We start from the raw sequence: 23,613 nt of genomic DNA on the forward strand, positions 1-23,613 counted from the left end.
AAAGGTTATTTTAAACATTTTTTTTCAACTTGTTATATATCATTTCCCAAAATTCTTTTACTACCTTACATTTCCACCACATGTGATAAAACATGGGTAGGCAAACTAAGGCCCGGGGGCCGGATCTGGCCCAATCGCCTTCTCAATGCTGCCCGCAGACGGTCCAGGAACCAGCATGTTTTTACCTGAGTAGAATGTGTCCTTTTATTTAAAATGCATCTCTGGGTTATTTGTGGGGCCTGCCTGGTGTTTTTACATGAGTAGAATGTGTGCTTTTATTTAAAATGCACCTCTGGGTTATTTGTGGGGCATAGGAATTCATTCATTTTTTTCTTCAAAATATAGTCCGGCGCCCCACAAGGTCTGAGGGACAGAGGACCGGCCCCCTGCTGAAAAAGTTTGCTGACCCCTTTGATAAAAGGTGCCTTCTTTTCCCTTACATTTCCACCAGAGCCAGTGTGGTGTAGTGGTTAAGAGCGGTGGTCTTGTAATCTGGTGAACCGGGTTCGCTTCCCCGCTCCTCCACATGCAGCTGCTGGGTGACCTTGGGCCAGTCACACTTCTCTGAGGTCTCTCAGCCCCACTCACCTCACAGAGTGTTTGTTGTGGGGGAGGAAGGGAAAGGAGAATGTGAGCCGCTTTGAGACTCCTTAGGGTAGTGATAAAGCGGGATATCAAATCCAAACTCTTCTTCTTCACCTTTATGATTTTCTTAGTGACTGCTGGCTCGGCTTGGCCTGCAGTTACTGACAGGCTTTTCATGGCTTGCTGGTTCCTCCCGCGGACTCTCTACGCTACCCTTGGGCCAGCATCATGGCGCGCCCTTAATAGGACAAGGGTGGCTTGTGGGTTTTCTTCCTTGCCCACATCTGTAAACAGTCGTCAGGTGCTGATAACCGCTGAGCAAACCCAGGCGTGTGCTGGCTGCAGAGGGGAGCCCTGATCAGCAGTAGGTGTTTTTCCGCACAGGTGTGCAGGCTTTGCTCGCTTCTCCTCCTCCTCCTCCTCCCTACCTGCTTACCTGTTGGTGTTGTCCTCTCAATCCACACCCAACCATCTCCTTAAATTACCTTTGGATTTGACTGCAAGGGAATCAGAAATGGATGGAAAGCCACTGGTTTGCTGCTGCTTCTTCATGTTCGTCTTTTGGGCAACTGGTGAGTCGTTCCCGCACCCCTTACACAGAAAGGTTCATCATCAGGAGGGAGGGAAATAGGTCTTGCAGGTGGGGAGTGACAGCACCCATAGCTAATGTTTTTAGAAGGTGTCAGGCTTCAGGGAATTTGATCCCCACCCCCCTTGTGGCAGGCTGCCAGTAGTGGAAAAAACAAGGATCTCTTAAAGGTAAAGGGACCCCTGACCATTAGGTCCAGTCGTGGCTGACTCTGGGGTTGTGGCACTCATCTCGCTTTACTGGCCAAGGGAGTCGGCGTACAGCTTCCAGGTCAAGTGGCCAGCATGACTAAGCCACTTCTGGCGAACCAGAGCAGCGCACGGAAACGCTGTTTACCTTCCCGCCGGAGCGGTACCTATTTATCTACTTGCACTTTGACGTGCTTTTGAACTGCTAGGGTGGCAGGAGCAGGGACCGAGCAACGGGAGCTCACCCCATTGCAGGGATTTGAACCGCCGACCTTTTGATCGGCAATCCCTAGGCTCTGTGGTTTAGACCACAGCGCCACCCACGTCCCTCAAGGATCTCTTCCTGACGTATTTTATTCAATATTCACAGAGAGAGATGTAGAACATCATCTCTGGGATAATGGCATTGCTCCAAGTAATCTCCTCCCCCCTTTTACCCTCAGTCGTCAGACTCTCCACCCCTTAACATACGGTGGCTGTGTAAGTTCTTTTGTCTATTCACTTTCTGTTCTGCCACTTTCACTGTCCTCCGGGTCCTAGGAGAAGGGGGGTCTGGAATGCTTTCTAAAGATAATGTGTCAGTCAGTTGCCCTGCTGCCTTCCCCTCCTGTTCTTCCATTATCTCCCAGCTTCATCCCTCTTCTGTCTCAGAGTCATGACCTTCTGCAAACCACTGTTGTAAATCTATAAGTATTTCGAAGATTAGATGTCAAAATATTGTTCTAAAAATGACATGCTAATAGGCTTAGAATAAAAAATGCAAGCAATAACAAAACCAATAAAGAAAGAAGCAGAAATCAGAATTTAACAAAAATAATTTATTATAGAATGCAAGGGGGAAAAGGTAGACGGAAATATATAGAGTCGAATTGCTGTGGAGGGAAGTAGAGGGTGGGTGGTGGGTTTTATAATTAAGTGTATAATTATGCAGCTGTTGTAATTTAGATATTATATTTTATGTGAGGGAATCATTGGGATTTTTGGCTATTATGTATATATGTTACGTTTCAATAAAGATCTTTGAAAATTTTATACACACACACACACACACACACACACACACACCGTATTTTTCGCCCTATAGGAAGCACTTTTCCCCCTCCAAAAATGAAGGGGAAGTGTGTGTGCGTCCTATGGGGCGAATGCAGGCTTTCGCTGAAGCCTGGAGAGCGAGAGGGGTCAGTGCGCACCGATCCCTCTCACTCTCCAGGCTTCGCGCAGCTCTCCGCAAGCCGTGGGAGCCCGGCACTGGGCTTCCACGGCTTGCGGAGAGCTGCCTGTTCTGGGGGCTGGGGTCGGGGGAAGCTCGGGCTTCCCCCGCCCCAGCCCCGCGCCTGGGGGAAAAATAATTTCCCCCCCTTTATTTCCCCCCCAAAAAAACTAGGTGCGCCTTATGGGCCGGTGCGTCCTATGGGGCAAAAAATACGGTATATGTATATATATATACACTGTTCTCTTCTCGGGAAGGTTCAAGTGGAGGGAGGGGGCGGCCTCTACCATTCCGTTGCAGTCCAGGCCCTGACAGAAGGCCATAGGGAAGCATGATTGGCTTAAATTTTCAGGTGACATTCGGGGGGATGGGATTGTGGAATTCATTAAAGGCCCTGCCTCCTTTCCCACAAAGTGCTATCCAGAAAGGTCTTTGGGGCAGAGGTCCATAGCGTTTCTCAGCAGGATTCCTGCATCATAGGCGAATTGGACTAGATGCCCCTTGGCTTTCCTCCCAACTCTACAATTCTATCATTCTGTTTTCTAAAACAGGATGAACAGGAGCACACAAACACACACCCAAATGTAGCAGGGATGGCTCACTAAATTCTGAAGCAAGTGAAGTTATACCCATTGTTATGTACTGAAGTTCTCACTCTGGGCCAGCAGGGGGATACTGTAGTTAGTTTTCACTCAGGTCCCCATATGTAAATAAGGGATTGAAAGTGACGTCCAGTGATTGGATAGTTACAGAAAATGGTTACTGTTGCGTTCTAGTGGAGCTCTATATAAGCAGGCTGGCTGAACCCTTCAGTTCAGTTCTGTTCTGGCCTGTGAATAAACAAGAGCTGTTTGAAGAATCGCTGTGTCGTCTGATATGTTCACCCACAACTTAACACCCATGAACATCTAAAGGCAGCAGAACCTCTTAAAGCCCAGCATCTCAAATTACCTAACTGCCCCAGTCGCTGCATGTGGAGTTTGTAGCCAGAGTCAAAACTGACCCTTTGGCCTGATATCTCAAGAACTTTTTCTTGGTGTTAGAGTCAGCTGCTGGCCGGAACACCCGCCTCCCTTTTTGCAATTTTGCAGAATCTACCTTGAATCTATCTTGAACCCCCAGGTTTAGACTGGGCCAGTTCTGAACTGGTGTAAACTGCTGTTTGCACTCTTCTGCCTTTGTTTAATACAGCCTGCATCTCTGTTTCTCCTGTCGGCAGCCAGGGCCCTGAAATGCCATGCCTGTGAGGTTGCGAACCCATACAACGGGTGCATCTGGGGTGAACACGAGTGCACGACGAAACCAAATGGGACCTGCGAAACGCGGCTCGCAATGTTTGGTGAGTGTCAAGAGAGGAACGTTGTGAGCATAGGAAACTGCCTTTGGTCAGTCCAGCTCAGCACAGTGGTACCTCGGAAGTCAAACAGAATCCGTTCCAAAAATCCGTTCGACTTCCAAAACACTCAGAAATCAAGGTGCGGCTTCTGATTGGCTGCAGGAAGTTCCTGCAGCCAATCGGAAGCTGCGTTGGACGTTCAGGTTCCAAAGAACGTTCGCAAACCGGAACACTCACTTGGTTTGATGTAGGTTGCTTATTTTTTAAGTTTTGTTTTATTATCACATTTTTGTATTGCATTAGGTGTACATTTGTTGTTTCTTCAGCTTGTAAACCGCCTTGAGTATTGTAAGACAGAAAGACGGTATACAAATTAAAAATGATGGTGATAACATGAAAGAAACATTACTCTTGGGAATCGGCAAGGAAAGCAGAAGGGTCTTCTGCAGGGGGGAGAAAACCTGGATAAAACTGGAGAACAGGCTTCTGCACAGCAGGGAACAGTACTGTATTCCTTTTGTACAACCAGCACCACCCTGTTTAGGGACTGCTTGTACAACAGCAGCCCTGTTTAGGGAAGCTTTTAATATTTGATGTATTACAGTATTTTAGTGTTTTGTTGGAAGCCACCCAGAGTGGCTGGGGAAGCCCAGCCAGATGGGCAGGGTATAAATAATAAATAATAATAATAATAATAATAATAATAATAATTACTACTACTACTACTACTACTACTACCCTGGGCGCAGAGTCTGGAGCAGCCATCTACTTTTAGATGACCGCAAGTCCATTTCTCTCATACTTCATCTTCCAAAGCAAAAGATATTGGTCAATTTAGATAGATGATAGATGGTAGATAGATAGCAGGGTTTCCCAAACTGGGGTCTCCAGCTGTTTTTGGACTACAATTCCTATCATCCCTGATCACCGGTCCTGCTAGCTAGGGATGATGGGAGTTGTAGTCCAAAAATGATGATGGGATGATGGGAGTTGTAGTCCAAAAAACAGCTGGAGACCCAAATTTGGGAAACCTTGATTTATAGGACATGATAAAGGTTGATAGATCCACAGATAATAGAAAAATGGTTGATAGACTATGGTAGACAGACAGATAACAGATAGTGACAGAAATTGGACAGTTGGCTATGATAGATTATAGACTGATAGGCAAATGGACAAACAGATCAATTGACTATGAAAGATAGGTGGAGCTAGATTGCTAGATAGATCAACAGGAGAGAGTTGAGTACAGTGGTACCTCGGGTTAAGAACTTAATTCGTTCTGGAGGTCTGTTCTTAACCTAAAACTGTTCTTAACCTGAAGCACCACTTTAGCTAATGGGGCCTCCCACTGCCGCTGCGCTGCCGGAGCACGCTTTCTCTTCTCATCCTGAAGCAAAGTTCTTAACCCGAGGTAATATTTCTGGGTTGGCGGAGTTTGTAACCTGAAGCGTCTGTAACCTGAAGCGTCTGTAACCCGAGGTACCACTGTACTGCAGTATTCCTGGGTCAGGTGGTCTTGATAGCCTAGGATCTTCGTACCTACGGGACCACCTCTCCCGGTATGCCCCACGGAGAGCCTCAAGGTCCATAAATAACAACACCCTAGTGGTCCTGGGCCCTAAGGAAGTTAGATTGGCTTCAACCAGAGCCAGGGCCTTTTCAACACTGGCTCTGGCCTGGTGGAACGCTCTGCCTCATGAGACCAGGGCCCTGCAGGATCTGATTTCTTTCTGCAGGGCCTGTAAGACAGAGTTGTTCCGCCTGGCCTTTGGCTTGGAGCCAATTTGCTTCCCTCCCTCCCTCTCTTTCTTTTTTCTTTTTCTTCTCCTCCTGCGATGAGGCTACATTTTAATATTTTAATGTTCCATTATTTTAATGTTGTATTTTATTTTTGTTTTTAAGTTGTAATCATTCATCTTGTTTTTATTATTGCTTGTAAGCCGCTCTGAGCCCGGCCTTGGCTGGGGAGGGCGGGGTATAAATAAAAAAATATTATTATTTATTATTATTTGCTGCTTGTCCCACCCCAGTGTAACCCTGTCCCCCTCTTTATTTCATGTCCAGGCCCCTTCTACTTCTTTGCCTGGCTGGGCTGCAGCCATCAGTCTCCCAGCTGTAACACATCGGGCCTGAAGGACTCCTTCTTCGGATTCACCTATAACGCCACTTGCTGCGACAGCGACGACCTCTGCAACAAAATGCCGCAGCTGGAGCAGCGGTGGCCGTGGAGTGGGACCAGCCGCCAGGTGCTTCCAAACACTGCGGGGATACTTGCTGGAGTTGTGCTTCACTGGGTGCACCTGAACTGACAAAGACATGCGCAGATCCCCTGCCACAAATAGACTCTGCAACAACATGCCACGCTCCAATGGATCAAAGCGAAGGATCTCTTAAGGATATCGAACTCAAGGGACCTTGAACAACGACGGGCCAGACCCACTTAACATATAATATTTTCGCGAGCCATTTCCCCTAACAGAATGCAGTCCGAGTCATTGCCACTAATTTTTGCTTCTTCTTTTTTAACGCTACCTTTTCCTCAATCTATGCATCCTTGCCCGCATTGGTTCAGTTGGAGAAAAGCATTACAAAATCTGGAGAAGAGACAATTCCGAAGGATTGGTGCCGTTTCGGTTTGTGCATGAATTTGGGAACTGCTGTGAACGCCTCCACTGTAGGCTCGGGTTGTATACATGTGTAAATAAACCATATAACTTAAAGACACCTCAATCTCCGCTGTGCCTCGTTTCCAAAAGAAAACATGAACCCTGAGTGGGCGCTTGGAACCCCTGGAATCTCGCACCTCTCAGTGATTGGGCGGTGCATAACAGTATGTCATGTTCCCCTCTCCCTCCTGGTAGCTCACGAATAAGAATTAATGAGCATCTGGTAGATTTATAGTCTTTTTATTACAGTATCATGTTGAGAACACAGATTGGCCTCCCTCTGCCAGGATTGGAGTAGCCCTCTCTTCCACTTCCACAGAAAGCAGCTCACCAACAGGATGTCCCGCCTCTCCAATGTGTCTCTTTTGTTCTCGTATCTCTGAAATTGGGGGGGGGAGGGGTCCCCCCCACTCTCTATTGATGTATCACCTAGTTGCTCCCTCCCTTCTCAAAGCTGGACAGCTCTGTGTCTTCCTGTCTCTCTGCTTCGGGAAACACTGGCAGTGGGGGGGGGGCGGCGCGAATAGTCCCCCCCTCCTCTTCTGTCAGAAGCTGATCTCTCTGCCCTCCCCAATTCTCGTCTTCAGAGTATTCTCTGACACAGTGTTATAAAGCAAAGTGAATTGAAATTCACCCACATTATCCTCCCAATTCCCACCCCCTCCAGTAACATCGACATCTTAGCCTACATGAATTGCCCCTGAGAGATCCTGTGATGTAGTCTCACAGAGCAAGTTTATAATACACATGTATTATTATTATTATTATTATTATTATTATTATTAGGGGGGTTGCCTGCAATTTTCCCCTAACATTGTGTATTATTTTTACTAGCCTGCTGGCTCACACGTAATTTCTGGGCTTCATGAAAAGAGACACACACACAGAGAGAGAGAGAGAACCCAAATAAAACATGTTCCATTTGATCTCTTGGGTGCAATTCTCTGTCATCCTATAGCACCAGCACTTAGAGTGTCGGACTTAAGACAAGAAGATCTGTGTTCAGTTCCTTACTACAAAACGTACTGGAGGACTTTAGGCCACACACTCCTTCCTAGCTTCACCCATATCGTAGGAGTGTTTTGAGAATACATGGGGGGGCATATGTCATCTTCGGGCAGAGTGTAGGGTAAGAGATCTTCCCAAGGGAGGCTCTCCTGGTGCCAAGACAGAGGTGCCCATTCTGATTTCATTTCCAGGGCAGTTATATGACAATGAGCCTTCCTCTTTCATGTCTCTTGCTTGGCTCGTGGGGTGTTTATACATCTCTCCATTTAATCTTTGCTCATAATGCATTTTCCGGTCACTTTCCTCCTAACCACAAGAAAATCTGCTTCTTTTTAAAAAGTGGGCTCTTTGCACAAGGGTGGCAGAACCCTTTAATCGCTTTAATGGCATCAACCTAATAAAGTTCCAATATGCACTCAAATCCCTCCTGCAAACACTCGACTTGGCCAGAAGGTGGCAGCAACGAGCTGCTTTTACTGAAGGATAAGGAAGTGTCGAGTGTGTTTCCTTGGGGTCCATAGCAAAGGTCAAGCTAGATGGGAAGCGATCCGGTGTGTGTGTGTGTGTGTCTGAAGGGGTGTGCAATTTGGGTTGGGGCTTTCGTGTAGGGAAGTAGTGTTTACCCTTTCCTCCATGCCCCACCTCTCACTTGCCCCTGCAACCCAACCATATCCACTGACAAGAGAAATTTTTATCTGTACGTTCCCTCCCCTCCAAGGCTAACAGGGTGATTAACGGCTGAGGACATTGTGTGCCGTGGAGGTGAGCTGAACCACACCAGTACCACAATCTGGAAGCAAATTCCGCCGCCCCCCCAACCCCCATAGCTAGATATAAGTGGCATCTCAGGTCCATAGATCATTTATTTTTGGTATCACTCTTGCACAATTCATTTGGTGGACCAGCCCCCGGCTTCCTGATCCAGAAACAATGTCCTGCTCCTGGAAAGCATCCATCTCAGTCCCAGTCCAAGAACTGACCTTGGATGGATCCATCATGTTCACCAGTCCTCCAGATGAGTCACCTTTCTGGACCATCGTCTGCCTGTCTGCTGTCTGAAGACTCCTCTAGAACACCAGGTGGCTCTTCTTCTTCATCATCATCTTCATCTTCACTTGATCCATTGGATGTGGGCTCCATTTCTTTCCCAGCCTCCTCCCTGTGCCCATGGATCAACACTTCCTCTGTTGCTGTTCCACTGGGTAAGCTCTGCCACCCAGCATGTTCTCCTTCTTTTCCATCCCTCTCACCAGACCGTTTCCTTTTACCACTGGTCGATAATGCTTTTGACTTAAGGGAACATTCCTTTCCTGGCGCCCTGGAACTTTTGGACAGCCCCGTATCTGCCCTCTTCTCACGGGAAAAAGTCCTCCCTGCAAACGATGATGTTGTTTCTTCCTCCCATTTCCAAGTACTAGAGGCAAATTCTTCTAAGGCGATCACATTGGGCGGCCCTCCTCTCTTAGATCTCTTCCCATTGGACAGCACTTTGAAAGTTCTCCTTGCCTGATTGGACGGGCCCTCCTCTGCCCCTCTCCTCCCTTCTAGTTTCCTCATCCAAACTGATGGTCCTTCTTTCCCTTGTTTCGCAGAGGTCGGGCCTGTTACCCTGCCGGACGACCCGGACTCCGCCAACGCCAGAACCACTTCTCTTCGGCAATGTTGATCTCCGACAACATTGAAAACAGAGATCCAGCTGTCTCCGTGCCCGGAAACCATCTTGAAGTTCTTTCCATCGCAGTCAATGAAGATGGTGGCATTGGCCCGGTGTCGTGGAGTCAAAGCATTAAACTCCTGCAAGGCTCGCTTGAGGCAGGCCCGAAGGTCCACCGTACATCCTTTCAGGCCTTCCGTCTCCTTCCACACTTTAAGCAAGTTCTCAGAGGTGAGGGGCACCGCGCGGCTGTTCAACCTGTCTACGTAGATGTCCATGCAAGTAACTCGAACCCGGTACCGAGGTTGTCTATCGGAGAAAAGGATGTGGATACGGGACTTCCCCTTCCCAGAAATGAAATCCAAGCAGGAGCCTTCACATTCAATGGTCAACTCGGCATTGCTCTTCACTGAAGGTGGCTCCTTCTCAATCTCTGTTATGGCTAGATCAAGGCAGGCCCGCAGGTCCTTTGTGACATCCCCCCACTTAAGGAGCTCCTGCCTCACCTTCTCCAAATTCTCAGAGGTCAGTGGAGCTGGGCAGAGGGACAGCCGGTCTAGGTACACCTCCAGGCTGGAGACCTCAATGTTATAGCGGGTTTTCTTCTTTGACCAAGAGATGACTATCTTGTTCTCACCTCCACCGGAGACAAACTCCATCCTTTTCCTCCCTCTCACCTGGACGGTCAAGGTGGCATTGTCCTGGAGGCAGCGAGGCTCACGGGGGAACTCTAGCAGGGCGTGGTCTAAGCAAGCTGTCAGCATGGTGTCAGATCCCCGGTTGGCTATCTCCAAGCTCTCCTTCGCTGAGAGTAAGTTGCTGACACTCAGTGGTGCTGGAGGGATGGGCTTGGGGATGCAGGCACCCATACGAAGAAAGGCCAGGTTCTACGGATGCAACACCAAACATGTCTTCTCCTGCAGTAGCATCAATGGTCCTCCAAGACCTGAGGAAGAAAGCAGGCATCTCAGAATGGAATCCGTCACTGTACGGAAGTGGCAACTGGTGCCCGTTTGAGAATGGTGATCATGTGCCTGGTTCCTCCAGGACAGGGACAGCCAATGTGTTGCCCTCCAGATGTTGTTGAGGGCCACAATTCGCATCAGCCCCAGCCAACATGGCCAGCCGCCAGGAATTATGGTGGCACTATGGGTTAAACCACAGAGCCTAGGACTTGCTGATCAGAAGGTCAGTGGTTTGAATCCCCGCAACGGGGTGAGCTCTCGTTGCTCGGTCCCTGCTCCTGCCAACCTAGCAGTTCGAAAGCACGTCAAAGTGCAAGTAGATAAATAGGTACCACTCCGGCGGGAAGGTAAACGGTGTTTCCGTGCGCTGCTCTGGTTTCACCAGAAGCGGCTTAGTCATGCTGGCCACATGACCCGGAAGCTGTACGCCAGCTCCCTCGGCCCATAAAGCGAGATGAGTGCCACAACCCCAGAGTCGTCCATGACTGGAGCTAATGGTCAGGGGTCCCTTTACCTTTACCTTTATGGCAAGGCGGGGGAAGAGGCCTTGCATGGGTAAACACTTAGGAAAACCGAGAAGTTTCCTAAGAGAGTGCAAAGGTCAGTGTTGTGTAACTGTCTGGACAATCCCTTTACATCTCCCCAGGGCAGACCTCCTCTCCCCAGGCCACAGTCCTCACCACCCCTGCTTGGCTGCCTCCTTGAGTGCCTTTGCCTGGCTTGAATGTGCCCTTGGACTGTGATCCTGCCTCTTGTGAGCCCAGATGGAGAGAGGAGTGTTTATGAGGTGCATCCCTGGCCCTCACCCACCGTGGACAAGAGAATGTGGCCTCCTGTCTCCCCATCCCTTTATGGCTTGATCCGTGATTTCATGAGGGTGAGGTCAGACAAAGAAGATGGTCAGACCGGATGCTGAATGAAAAGCACTACCATTATTATTATTACAGAAACGCAAGAGAAATAAAGCCAGTCTGCAAAGGGATGCATTCCAGGATGTTTCCGTACACAACTAGTGATGGAGGTGCTGGCTTGTCCCATGTCTAGAAAGCATGGGTCTGAGCAGTTCTCCACTTCACCTACACTTTCTAAGCACGGGTCTGAGTGGTTTCCTTCTTCCCCAGAGGAAATCTGCTATTTGGTGCTAAATCAGAGCAGGTGTGGGCTTTGGTAATCTTTCATAATACAGTGCCAAAATTCCAAATGCACCTTCTCAGTTATGGATCTTCTCAGTTTCGCAACCCTTCAGCTCAGCTCCCTGTGTGGTGGAACCGCCCACACTGCCAGTGGCGTAGCGTGGGTTGTCAGCATCCGGGGCAAGGCAAGTAATTTGCACCCCCTAACCCCTAACTTGCCAGCTTCTTCTTGCTGCTGCCTGGGCTGGTCGGATGTGGTTCTCTCCCATGCTCAGCACTGCGCTGGGCGGCCGCTGCACTGTCCCTCTCACAGATAGTCCCTCCCTCACTCTCTCTCCGCTCTGCACTGCACCGCAACGCACGCCTGGCACCCTCCCCCTCCACAGTGGGCGGCGACCCGGCAGCTCGGATCGGATTCGCACAGTCAGCACTGCAGTGAGAGTGAGTGAGTGAGCCAGGTAGGGGCAGAGAGCTGCGAGTGCGAGCGCCCCCCCAAATGTTGCGCCCGGTGCGGCTGGCCCCCCCTGCACCCCCCACACTACGCCACTGCACACTGCTCTAAATCTGGTGCTGTTCAGAGCAAATGCAGATCCGGAGAAAATGTGAACTTCTGTTTGCGCCAACTGAGCGCTAAAGAGTGGTTTGATATCCAGAACGTAGCAGGCGAAGCTCGCCCTTGCATAGTGATGACTCTTAGAACCTGCGAGTGAATGTAGCATTTACCTCTATGCAGTCGTAAAGGACCCCTGGACGGTTAAGTCCAGTCAAAGGCGACTATGGGGTGTAGCGCTTATCTCTGCTTTCAGGCCGAGGGAGCTGACAGAAAGCTTTCTGGGTCATGTGGCCAGCATGACTAAACCACTTCTGGCGCAACGGAACACTGTGACAGAAACCAGAGCGCACGGAAACGCCGTTTACCTTCCCGCCGGAGCGGTACCTATTTATCTACTTGCACTGGCATGCTTTCGAACTGCTAGGTTGGCAGGAGCAGGGACCGAGCAACGAGAGCTCACCCTGTCACGCAGATTCGAACTGCTGACCTTCTGATCGGCAAGCCCAAGAGGCTCAGTGGTTTAGACCACAGCGCCACCTGCATCCCTCTATGCAGTACAGTGGTACCTCGCAAGACGAATGTCTCGCAAGACGAAAAACGCGCAAGACGAAATAGTTTTCCGTTTTTTGAGTCATTCCGCAAGACGAATTTCCCTATGGGCTTGCTTCGCAAGACGAAATGTCTTGCGAGTTTGTTTCCTTTTTCTTAAAACCGCTAAGCCGCTAAGCCGTGAATAGCCGCTAAGCCGCTAAGCCGTGAATAGCCGCTAAGCCGCTAATAGCCGTGCTTCGCAAGACGAAAAAACCGCAAGACAAAGAGACTTGCGGAACGGATTAATTTCGTCTTGCGAGGCACCACTGTACATGGGCTTGTAAAAAAGCGCAACAGCGTGTTGTCTCCATTGTCTTATTCAGAGTAGATCCATTGGAGTTAATGGACATGACTCAATCAAGTCCATTAATTTATTTGCATCTACTCTGAACAGGACTTACTTGAATAAAGTCCTATGCTGACAACTCTCAGGTGCAAGGTTGCACCCTCTCTCCTCCGTGTCTCAACCTAGAAGTCCTCTGACCTGTTCATGAAGTAGCTTAGAACCTCAGTGTAGCCCACGCAAGCATGCAATGGAAGAGCAAGCAGCTTGACTTTATCAAGCCAAATGTGTGTATGAAAAGATGCTAATGAAAGGATGCTTGAGGGTTAATTGTTTCTGTCCAGTTATATTAGTTGTGAACCCTTAGGAACAAGGACTGAAAGAGGACAACAAGGGGTTCTTGGGCCAGAACTGAAGTCACAGGCACAGCTGAGGGTAGCTCAGGGCTGAACGTGAGATTGTGGGGAGAACGCCGCAGTCAGTAACTTGGGGAAATGAACTTACTTTTGTGTCTGGGTTCCTACTAGCATCCATGGGAGTTGGGAAGAGGACAGGAGAGAATGTGGCTTGATTCTCATTGGTCTTTGCAGCTGTGATGTCACAGACCCATCCTTCGGAGTTCCGTTCCATCCATGTGTTCTGTAGAAGGAAGCACCAATCGCTAGCAGGCGGGTCCAGAATTAGAAAGGCAAAGCTGCGAAACAGAAATGATACAAGCAAGTAAACGTCCAGCTTCTGCAGCAAACTGCAAAATTTTAACAGGTCGTCCCATTATAATAATTATACAAGAGGCAATGAGGCTATGTGGTGGACTTGTAAAAGGGCAAAAGGGTATTGGAAAATAATTTATAATGAATTGGAAAAAAAATGTTTAAAAGTACTTTTCCAAAAAACAAACAAACCAGAGTCCTTTTTGTTGGGGATAATTCAGATGGAAATTCCCAGGTGTCAAAAAAGGCTATTTATGTATGCCACTACAGCAGCCCGTGTTTTGTTAGCCCAAAAATGGAAAACGAGTGAGGTCCCAGCTAAAGAAGAATGGCAACTTAAGCTGATGGAATATGTGTAGCCTGCAGACTTAACATATAGAATAAGAGAAATAGAGGAACATACTTTTAAAGAAGATGGGCAAATGTTTATTTGAATACAGTGGTACCTTGGGTTACAGACGCTTCAGGTTAAAGACTCTGCTAACCCAGAAATAGTACCTCGGGTTAAGAACTTTGCTTCAGGATGAGAACAGAAATCGCATGGCAGTGGCACGGCAGCAGCGGGAGGCCCCATTAGCTAAAGTGGTGCTTTAGGTTAAGAACAGTTTCAGGTTAAGAACGGACCTCCGGAACGAATTAAGTACTTAACCCGAGGTGCCACTGTATATGGGTAAAAATTGCGTACACTTGAAAACTATGGCAGCATAAATTCAATAGTGTAAATAGGTTTTGATGGATGCAACAATGGAATACTGAATGCTTTAGTTTATGTAAAATATGCAGGGATTTATGGCACGCAAAATGAACCATGGAAAGAGAAGAAGGGAAGTTGTTTAAATGAATATTCTAAAATGTAAAACAAAGAAATTATACCAATAATAATAATAATTATACAAGAAGGCTCCAGGGATAGAGATCCTCCAGCCTGCAGGCCAGATTTGGCCTAGCACTGGTCCCAAAATGGAACTTGAGGCAGTTTCCCTCAGTGCATACCCACTTACCCCACACCTGTCATCAAATGCTGTATCCGGTGTGGGGCAAGGAGATGGACATGCTTGGATCAGCTGCACAGCAGAATTTCGCACGAGGAAGCCAGTTGCACAGATGATCCCTGGAGGAAGCAGCTTTGGCTTGGAGCCTGGAAAGTGCCGAGTGGGTCGGTGGGCATTTGGGAAGCATGGTGCAAAAGTGCTTTGCAAGCCCAATACTCAGCACTTCCCAAGCTTCCCGCAGAGCATGGGGCCATCGGAAACCCCCTGCAATGCGGCTCCCAAGGACCCGAAAAGCTGCCGTCCGTTGGGTGCTCAGAAAGTAGTGCACAAAGGACTTTGGCAGTGAGGCATCTGATCAAGGCCTGTATTTTAAAATGAGCTTAAAGATTTTCAAATGTTTTATGCCTGGCAGATAAACATCTGCCTAAGTACTTTGGCAAGATGTTTATCTTCCTAAATAGGGCCCCCCTGATTTATAGCAGAAGAAAATTCTCAAAGTTGTAAAAGGGAATTACAGGCTGGGAGCAAAGGTTACACTGACCCTACATATTACAGAATATAAAAAAGCTGAAAAAACACAATTAAAGTTGGTAAATAGTAAGTTAAAACCATGTGCCTCCCATCGGACTAGCCACATTTTCCTAAGGTTAAAGGGCAAGAGCTAATGGGAAAAGCAGCTGGCTGGAAAAGGGAGGGTATAAACTGAAGAAGTTTATTTTAAGGCAGTAAACTGAGTTCCTATTTTACCTTGCAAAGGCTTAAAGCTATCTATATTAATGCATGAAATATATTGGCTTAAATGTAACTATGCAAAGGATTTAGAAAGTAAGAAATGTTAGATTCTTATGTTAGATTCTTATTTCATTGATGGTGTGTGAGAATGTGAACCCAAGATCTCTGTTCAAACAAAATGTAAAAACCATTAGCCATCTGTTTTGGAGTGAATAGGGCAAAAAGGGGCAAAAGGTGATCTGGTAACTAAGGTGCCTAGTCAGGCAAATGTAAGATATATGGCTACTTGTTTGCCATTTATGGATAGAAGGAAATATAGCTCTTTGTTTCCCATAAAAGGTAATAGGAAATAGGTGTATCTTTTATGATTGGTTCTAGCAAACAGCCAATAGGAATTTCAACCAGGCTGATTGGACAGAGGCAGCCAAAGGAGGAGCAAGGGGACTGGGCTGAGGAAATATAAGTGCTGGCCATCAGGGCTGGAGGGGGGCAGAGCTTTGGTAACCATATACCACTGTGCCTATCATTTATTTGTCTGACAAATAAATTATTATTTTAATTTCTATTGCTGCGTTGAATATTTCATTCCAGCTAAGTGTTAACCACAAGCAGGGTGCTACATTAGGTAGGCGAAATAACCCACTCAATCCGAGACCTGGGAGAGGAAGCAGTGGAAGAAGATTGGAAGAAATTTAAGGATTATTTACAAAAACACTGTAAATTATACGAGTGTTAAGAAGGATGAGAGATTGAAAATAACAGGGCACCATAAAGTTAGCTGAAAAAATAGGAGAATGAGTGAATTTTAAGAGGAAAATAAATTTTGAATAATTATCAGGTCAAAATTAGGTATTTAAGACTTAGATAAAAATATTCAAAGTTAGGGACAAAGTATTGGAAATTTATAGAATAAGAATGGAAATAAGGTGACAAATTGCTGGCTAAAGTGTATAATTTTGGAACGTAGGAGCGTGAGATGTGAGGAAGTCCAAAAAGTGAAGAAAAGATGGTTACTAAATTTTATATCTGTTCCTGTTTTTCTATTGTCTTTTGTTTATTCTGTTTTTTCTTCTTTTATTGTACTAATAAAACCTTTATTTATTTATTTATTTTTTAAAGAAATAACCCACTCAGGGGGCCTGATTCTTGATCAGAGATCCTGCTGGCAATTTGTGTACAGTGGTACCTCAGGTTAAGTAATTAATTCGTTCTGGAGGTCCTTACTTAACCTGAAACTGTTCTTAACCTGAAGCACCACTTTAGCCGCCGGTGCACGATTTCTGTTCTCATCCTGAAGCAAAGTTCTTAACCTGAAGCACTATTTCTGGGTTAGTGAAGTCTGTAACCTGAAGCGTATGCAACCTGAAGCGTATGTAACCTGAGGTACCACTGAAGCCTTATTTACCTAGGGATCCATTAGCCTCGCCATCCCCTGGACCATGGAGGGAACAAAAGTACCAGGAAAGCAACTTCTTCTTTGGAGAAAAGAGTTTATTGCAATCTGCGCAGAGTGACAACCAGCAGGATCCCTCCTGAAAGACTGGCTGTGTCCCAAGACACTTCAGCAGACTTTCTTATACTTTTCTGAACACTCTTCCCCCCTCCCATACCCTTTCCAGATTTGCCCAATCAGCTGGCAAATGTTCAACTTATTCCCTTATATGGCACATCTATATTGCTTGCTAAACACATTTTTAATGCTTGCTAAACATTCCTCATACGTGCCTTTCTGCTAGCTAAGCACTCCCCCCTCCCCTTCTGCTTACACATGTCTTTTCTTATTTTTGCATTAGTAAGCATAAGGCAGGAAGAAGGGGCCTGGTTAAATCTGCAAACAGCAGCTAAAATGTTTTTGCAAGCTAAGAAATGGACTTTTGACCTGCCAGACAAATTTAGCTGGCGATGTGCTAACTGTCTGGCCAAATTTGCAGAATTAAGATTAGCACAGGATTAGCACAGGATTAGCACAGGATTTTACTGCAGATAGTATTTGAGAGCAACCTTTCTTAGGTACAAAGTACAGAGCTTAGGTGCAGATTTCTTAGGTACGAGGTACAGAGAATATTGAGAGAAACCTTTTTCATCCCCTGCATATATATTGCATTTCTAAAATATTTCTAAAGCATTTCTAAAACCGATAGCTCAAACAGGAAACAGCTCCCAGTCTGCAGAGCTGAAAACAGGAAGCAGCTTCAGAGCTGACACATTTGTGGTTTCTGCTAGCTGCCTGACCACAACTGCAGCCCGTTTGCTTCTTTTATAATATTCTGTTAACCTTTCCTTCTCCCTTCACCACTGTATATAAAAACACAACAGACCTGCACTTAAGTTATATGCAGAATCTTGAAGGGAAATGTAGCTAATAATTCCTTGTAAGTTATGAGCTTGCAACACACACACACACACACACACACACACACACACACACACACCCCTTTTCACTCATGAAGGAAGCCCCACTTATGAGTAAAAGACAGGATAATACCCCCTCCCAGATGCAACAATCTGGTGGAGAAGGCATGGAGCGTTGCCTCTCTCCCCTGACAGGCCACTTGCTTTCATGCAGAATGTACTGAAAAGAGCCCCGTCCCCCCCCCCCACACACACATCCATCATAAATGCACAGCAGATTGGTGGACTGAAGTAATGGGTTGCTGCATTCTTCTGTGTGCCACTCAGAGCTGTAACGGGGGGGGGGGGGGGAGGTCTAGCCTGGGTTTCTGCCCCGAGTGCAACCTCCAGAGGGGTGCCATTGAGCTTCTCGCCAGATTGATTACTGGATCCCGGGATCTACGGTCCGAAAAACAAAAGTCTGGGAGAACAGAAGTATCCAGGATCCCCCATGCTCCCCCCCTTTTTTAAAGACGATTGTCCAGTAGCACCTTAGAGATCAACTAAGTTTGTCTGGGTATGTTTGTTCTTTGTTGTTATTCTTTAGTCATTAAGTTGTGTCCGACGCTTCGTGACCCCATGGACCAGAGCACGCCAGGCACTCCTGTCTTCCACTGCCTCCCGCAGTTTGGTCAAACTCATGCTGGTAGCTTCGAGAACACTGTCCAACCATCTCGTCCTCTGTGCTCCCCTTCTCCTTGTGCCCTCCATCTTTCCCAACATCAGGGTCCATTAAAACCAGGAATGGGTGGGGAAGGAACTGAATCCCCCCCCCCATACTTTCCACCCTCAAACATCTGGGGAAAGAACTTTTTTTTGGGGGGGGGGTATGTGTGGTGTGGAATGGGCTCAGGATATTAAGTCCCTGCCCTAAACTGCCAACTTCTTTAGAGGGAATTAGTAACAGTCTGACTCTGGCACACAGTGTCATTGCTGTCAATTCTGAATGGGCCCTGCAGGCTCTCCCTTCCAAAGAGCACTCTGTCGTGGGAAGCAAAACACATGAACACTGCCATACAGCCACAGCTTCGGGGGGGGGGGGAGCAGCTGAAGAGGGGAGGCTTTTGAATGAGGAACTGGCATGAGGCCCCGAACCAGATTGACTTCTTGTTCCGGATCACAACCCCATAGCTGTATTTTATTTGGGACAGAAACACGCAAAATAGAAGCACAGCTAAAGAGGAATAGTCTGCAAATACATGATACACAAATAGAGACTTGATATGGGGGCATTTAAATGCTCCCCTGTTATCTCCAGAGTTGGATAGTTTAATGTGCTTCAAGTAGTTGTTCTGTGTCTTTTTATAATTGTGTAATCACCCACTCTGGGACCTGATGTCGAAAGGTGTGTAGGAAACCTTGTAAATAAATAAAAGCAATTCTGCTTACTGCATTTGTGTGTGCTATTAATCGCTTAATATACAAGCTGCTCAGAGGATTTGCAGAACCACTATTAAGTATCTTATTTGAACCAGCAGAGGACAAGGTGCTCAAACATGCTTTTATATTATAACTCTTAAACAGCTGTTGCTTTATTTGAGTCCTTAATATCTGAAATAAACAAGGGCTCCATTAGTCCAGGAAGTGGGGAGTTGTGGTCTAAACCAGCAGGGCTCTTCTGAAAGTAAGTGTTTTTAGGTAAAATCAAAATCAAAACAATTCCTCTATGTTTGAAATGACTGGCTTCAGATTTAACATTTCCCAACATGACCCATGTTGATGTGAGGCACAGGTTGGGAGGCTTTTGCAGCCCAGATGCTGCATTGTGTCTGGAGTTTGAAAAAATTTGGCCCCACCCCATGGGTGAAATTTGACGGGTGGTTGGGACAATCACATAATATCACTATGAAATTACACGATTGACAGATGAGTTCCCTACCCATACCTTATGGGGAACATTTGAAATAACTTGCGCTGGGGATAGATAGGACCAGTAGCAAAAGTGAGCAGAGTTCCTGCTATGCTCTCCATCCACACAAGCAAGAGAGATTATCCCTGTCCAAGGATGGATTTTAGTCAGAAGTACATGGAAGGGATCAGTGAGGCCTGTATCCTGGCGGCCATTTTGGGGGGCCGTCATCATTTGGCTCCTGCAGCTGAGGTTTTCCAACTCTAGTGGGAGCTTGAGCTCTTTTTTTATTATTGCATGAAAACATTTGTTTCAGTAAGCCCACATAGACACGTCTTTAATTGTGTACACTTGCTTTTAAATTCTTGCAGATTTTACCTTTGTTTTTATTGAAAATCATTTATACTATTTTTGTTCCACAGCTTTGTTTTTTAAAAAAAAACAAAAAAAAAAAACAAAACTGAACTGGTTTCCAAACATTTCCAAATAAACAAAAGCATTCACAACACAACAATATTTCAATAACATTTAATAAAAACAAGATCACCACAGCCAATCACAAACAAACAATCACACCCTAGGCCAACCCCAACCTCTCTCACCACCAAAGGAACACAAGTGAACAACACAAGCACGCTGACACCCAACTCTACATACATTAAGCATAATAGAAACACCGCTACCCGACCCCACCCCCATCCATCTCCCCTCCCTCCACCCCCTTTCTTTTTTTTCTTTTTTTTTCTTCTCCCCCTAATGCCTCAAGAAATGAAACGGATTTGTAAAAATGTTACATGGGAAAAAAAAATACGAGGCATTACACTTACACTGTAAAACAAGAAAACCCTTAATAAAATATTTTTTTAAAAAAACATTTAATAAAAACAAAAGTAAACTATACATCAAATAAAACTGAGACGTGTACAGAACAGAAAATTTGAAAAAAAAAAGGAGCCAGAATCTAGCAAAACCTGGGTAAACATGTAAGTTTTTAAGAGCTGTTTGGAGATCTCTACTGTCTCTGTCTCATAAATTATTTGAGAGAGAGCATTCCAGAGGGTGGGTGCTGTACCCACAAATGAAGTGACCGCCGATGGGTGTTGGGGTGACCCCAGCAGGGCCTCATCAGCTTGAGCTTTTACTACTGAAATTTGACTCTTGTTTTACCCAGTTTCAAGGGACCGGTTCAAATTTGATCCGAGGAACAACTGGTATTTTTATCATACAAAACGTAGCTGCTTATTCACATCCTCCTGGTCTGACAACAGGGCAAGCGAAGGGATTCTGGGTCACCCTTCTCATGGTTCATGCACTTTGTAAACAGCAGCAAAGGAACCGTATGTAAACTCAAACAGGGCAGGCTTCCATCACATTCTGGTCTTGTTTGTTTTGGGGGAAAGTTCCCGCACACTGAAATTTACGGTAAGTTCCATTCCATTTCCTTTCGATTGTTAACACCTGCAGGAAAGCTAAATACAGATCACCACAGTAACATGCAAAACAAGAAGAGTCGTGTTTGTTCCTATGCCACATCCTCCAGCAGTTCATACCTGCTTCAGCTGAGCTGAAGATCAGCAGTCCTCTTGAATCAGGCCAGAGATTCATCAAAGATACCCTCAACAGGCTGGTAATAATTTAGGGGCATTCTTAGTGAGATGAATTGGATTATTGCGTGGACAGGCGGAGTCCCCAGATCCCGAGTGGTCCCCCCGTCATGTGGAATAACGACTCTAGACAACGTGCTATGGGATTAAATTGGCCACAACTTTATTAAATTTCAAATGTGGGTAGACCTTGGCTCAGGCATTGGGCGTTCTCCCTCCCTAGTCCCCAGCCGGGGACCTAGGGAGCATCAGGGTTATCCAGTGTGTGGGGGGGGGGGATGGGCCGGCTCTGGAGAACATATGTTCAAGCAGAGATAGCCACCCCCGTTACGCCGCCGCAGGGGAGAGCAATGACGACCTTTCGGCGTACGGCCAAAGCCTCCCTTCAAAAACCCCTTTAACGGGGAACCCTGGTATCGCCGCCGCAAAGAGGAAGATGGACTAAAGGATTCCGCCCAAGGCCTGATACCGCCAAAGTTGTGACGTTTTGCTACGGGAAAGGCGAAACCTGCCAATGCAGGGAAATTCCTTTCCGGCCCTTTAACAGTGACCTTAACGTAGCAGCGCCCACATACCTGTGAAGAAAAGTTAACCTGCAAAAGAAGACATTAACTGAGGGTGGGTAGGGTGGGAGAAGCTCTGGAGCCAAGTGAGGATTAACAATTAAGATCCACCCTCTATTGTGTGGGCAGGTAATCCCTCCCCTTACCTGGCCTGGTTTCCCTGGCAACACTTCCCCCAGGTGGGATTGGACAACTCGCTGGGGTAGGCAGGGACCTCCAGGTATCCCACCTGATGGAAGGCAAAGCCTATGCTGATGGGGCCACTCCAGATCCAGGGCTGCACGCGTCCACGCAAAAGGCGCCCCCCGTTTTAAGTGGGGAGCGGTCATTGTGGGAAATTTTCTGGGACAAAAACTTGTTTAAAAGTCTCTGTTCTCAGATCCAAAGAGTAACTCACCCACTGAGCATGGAGTCTCTGAGATCTGTGCAGAAACAGTTGCAGGGTTATGAGCAAGGAATCTGGTCGCATGCTTGGATGTGGCAATGAGGAATTTCAAGCAGGAGCCTACATGCGTGAAGGAGAATGCCACTTGTTGGTCAACAGTGATGGGGTCGAGCTGAAATTCTCCTGTGGGAATCAGAAATGTCTCATCTGCATAGATGGCGCTGGTGGAGAGTTCAAGTACAATGCCTCTGAGCTCTCAGGGGATGTTTATCTGTCAAGATTACATTGCAGGCCCCAGCCACTGAATGTGGCAAGTCTCCAGGGAGTGAAGGAAAGTTTGGAGAAATGGGAGGTGGGAGAAGATTTGAGAAGTTCAACACACACCACAATTGCCTCATTACGTAAATCCTGTTCAGAATACCACAACACACACGTAACTGGCTGTAAAGTAACATAACATATATAATAAAACTGTAATCATCATATAAAAAAATTGCAAAGCACAGTTCCTGGTGGCAAGAACGTATCATATTACTATTAACCTTCTATATGTTTTTATTGTCGTAAAGTCCAAAGATTGTCAAGACCAACAATTACAATGTGCAGTTCCATTTCATACTGATATCTCCCTTCTGCATAGTCCTATGCCTTGAGAGTGCAACAAACAGAACTACCTAGTGACAATAGGGCAGTTCTCAGAATACACCTTGTTCCACCCATTGGGCTTCTTCAGTGACAATGTTTCCAGGAGAATTTTCAGTAGGTTTTTCCAGCTGAAATAGTCCACAGGAACGCAGAAGTTGCCAGTCAGAGACGCTCCATATCAATGATCATTGAAACTAAGCTATATAGGAGCAATCCCTGCAATGGGCAAGTTCAGGCAATTAGAATTAAATATTCTTAAATAAAATTAATAAATCTAACCCCCAAAAGGGGGAAAGGTGAAATGAGGAATGTTATTGTTTGCAGAGAAGTCACAGTATGTGGAGGAATCAAGGAACGAAGAGAAGCAGGAATTGTAAATAAGTGAACTAGCGAGGGCATTTGGACAGAGTTTATCGACCATCTCCATATCACCAAAAACAAAAGGTCAGAAATTTAAATGAAAACATACATGAAAGTCAGAGATACGTTAGCTGAGAGTCCTGGGACTAGATGACGCTTGGGGTCCCTTCCATCTCTACAATTCTGTGATTCTTTGTGCTCATTTGTACGTGGAGACAGCAAATTTTTAAAAAATCAGTACAATTGAAATTGAAATGCAGTCCATTTTACTGTAGCAGGGGGGAAAGACTGTGTCTTCCCTCTCAGTATGCTGACTGGATGCTAATGGTGCCCACGGGCAGTGCCAGAGTGCCAACTGCTCTCCTTTCTCAGGGCTCTTTATCCTTAAACCCAACTTGGATTGGGTGCTCCTTCAGATACAGACAGTGTGGTGTAGTGGTTACAGCGCAGGACCAGGATGGGGAGTTCAGGGTAGACACACACAATAAAAACACATGAAATAATAAATTTAAGCAAACCCTTGTGAGCATATGTGTGTTTTTGCTTTTCTTTCTTTGGGCTTATTTACTTTAATTATATTTTGATCTAAAAGCCTAATCACAGCAGCTACGGTGTCCC

The 23,613-nt window shown here is 46.4% G+C and overlaps 2 protein-coding genes and 1 long non-coding RNA gene across 3 annotated transcripts in view; 2 read left to right on the forward strand and 1 right to left on the reverse strand.

Annotated features, from left to right (window-relative positions):
- Positions 1-23,613, forward strand: part of LOC309337478 — a 169,338-nt gene that overhangs the window by 145,328 nt on the left and 397 nt on the right. The window lies entirely within an intron of this gene.
- On the forward strand, positions 15-6,628 carry LOC309337284 (lymphocyte antigen 6 complex locus protein G6c-like). Its single transcript, XM_081854066.1, has 3 exons — positions 15-1,157; positions 3,792-3,911; positions 5,976-6,628. The coding sequence occupies exons 1-3, from the start codon at positions 1,100-1,102 to the stop codon at positions 6,218-6,220; spliced, it is 423 nt and encodes a 140-aa protein (XP_081710192.1). The 5' UTR covers positions 15-1,099; the 3' UTR covers positions 6,221-6,628.
- On the reverse strand, positions 8,431-13,408 carry LOC309336890 (uncharacterized protein). Its single transcript, XM_081853369.1, has 2 exons — positions 13,269-13,408; positions 8,431-10,185 (listed from the first exon to the last, which is right to left on the reverse strand). The coding sequence occupies exon 2, from the start codon at positions 10,106-10,108 to the stop codon at positions 8,606-8,608; it is 1,503 nt and encodes a 500-aa protein (XP_081709495.1). The 5' UTR covers positions 10,109-10,185; positions 13,269-13,408; the 3' UTR covers positions 8,431-8,605.

The sequence above is a fragment of the Podarcis erhardii genome (assembly GCF_964252035.2).
Source record: "Podarcis erhardii genome assembly, chromosome: 2".
NCBI classification, from domain to species: Eukaryota; Metazoa; Chordata; class Lepidosauria; order Squamata; family Lacertidae; genus Podarcis; species Podarcis erhardii.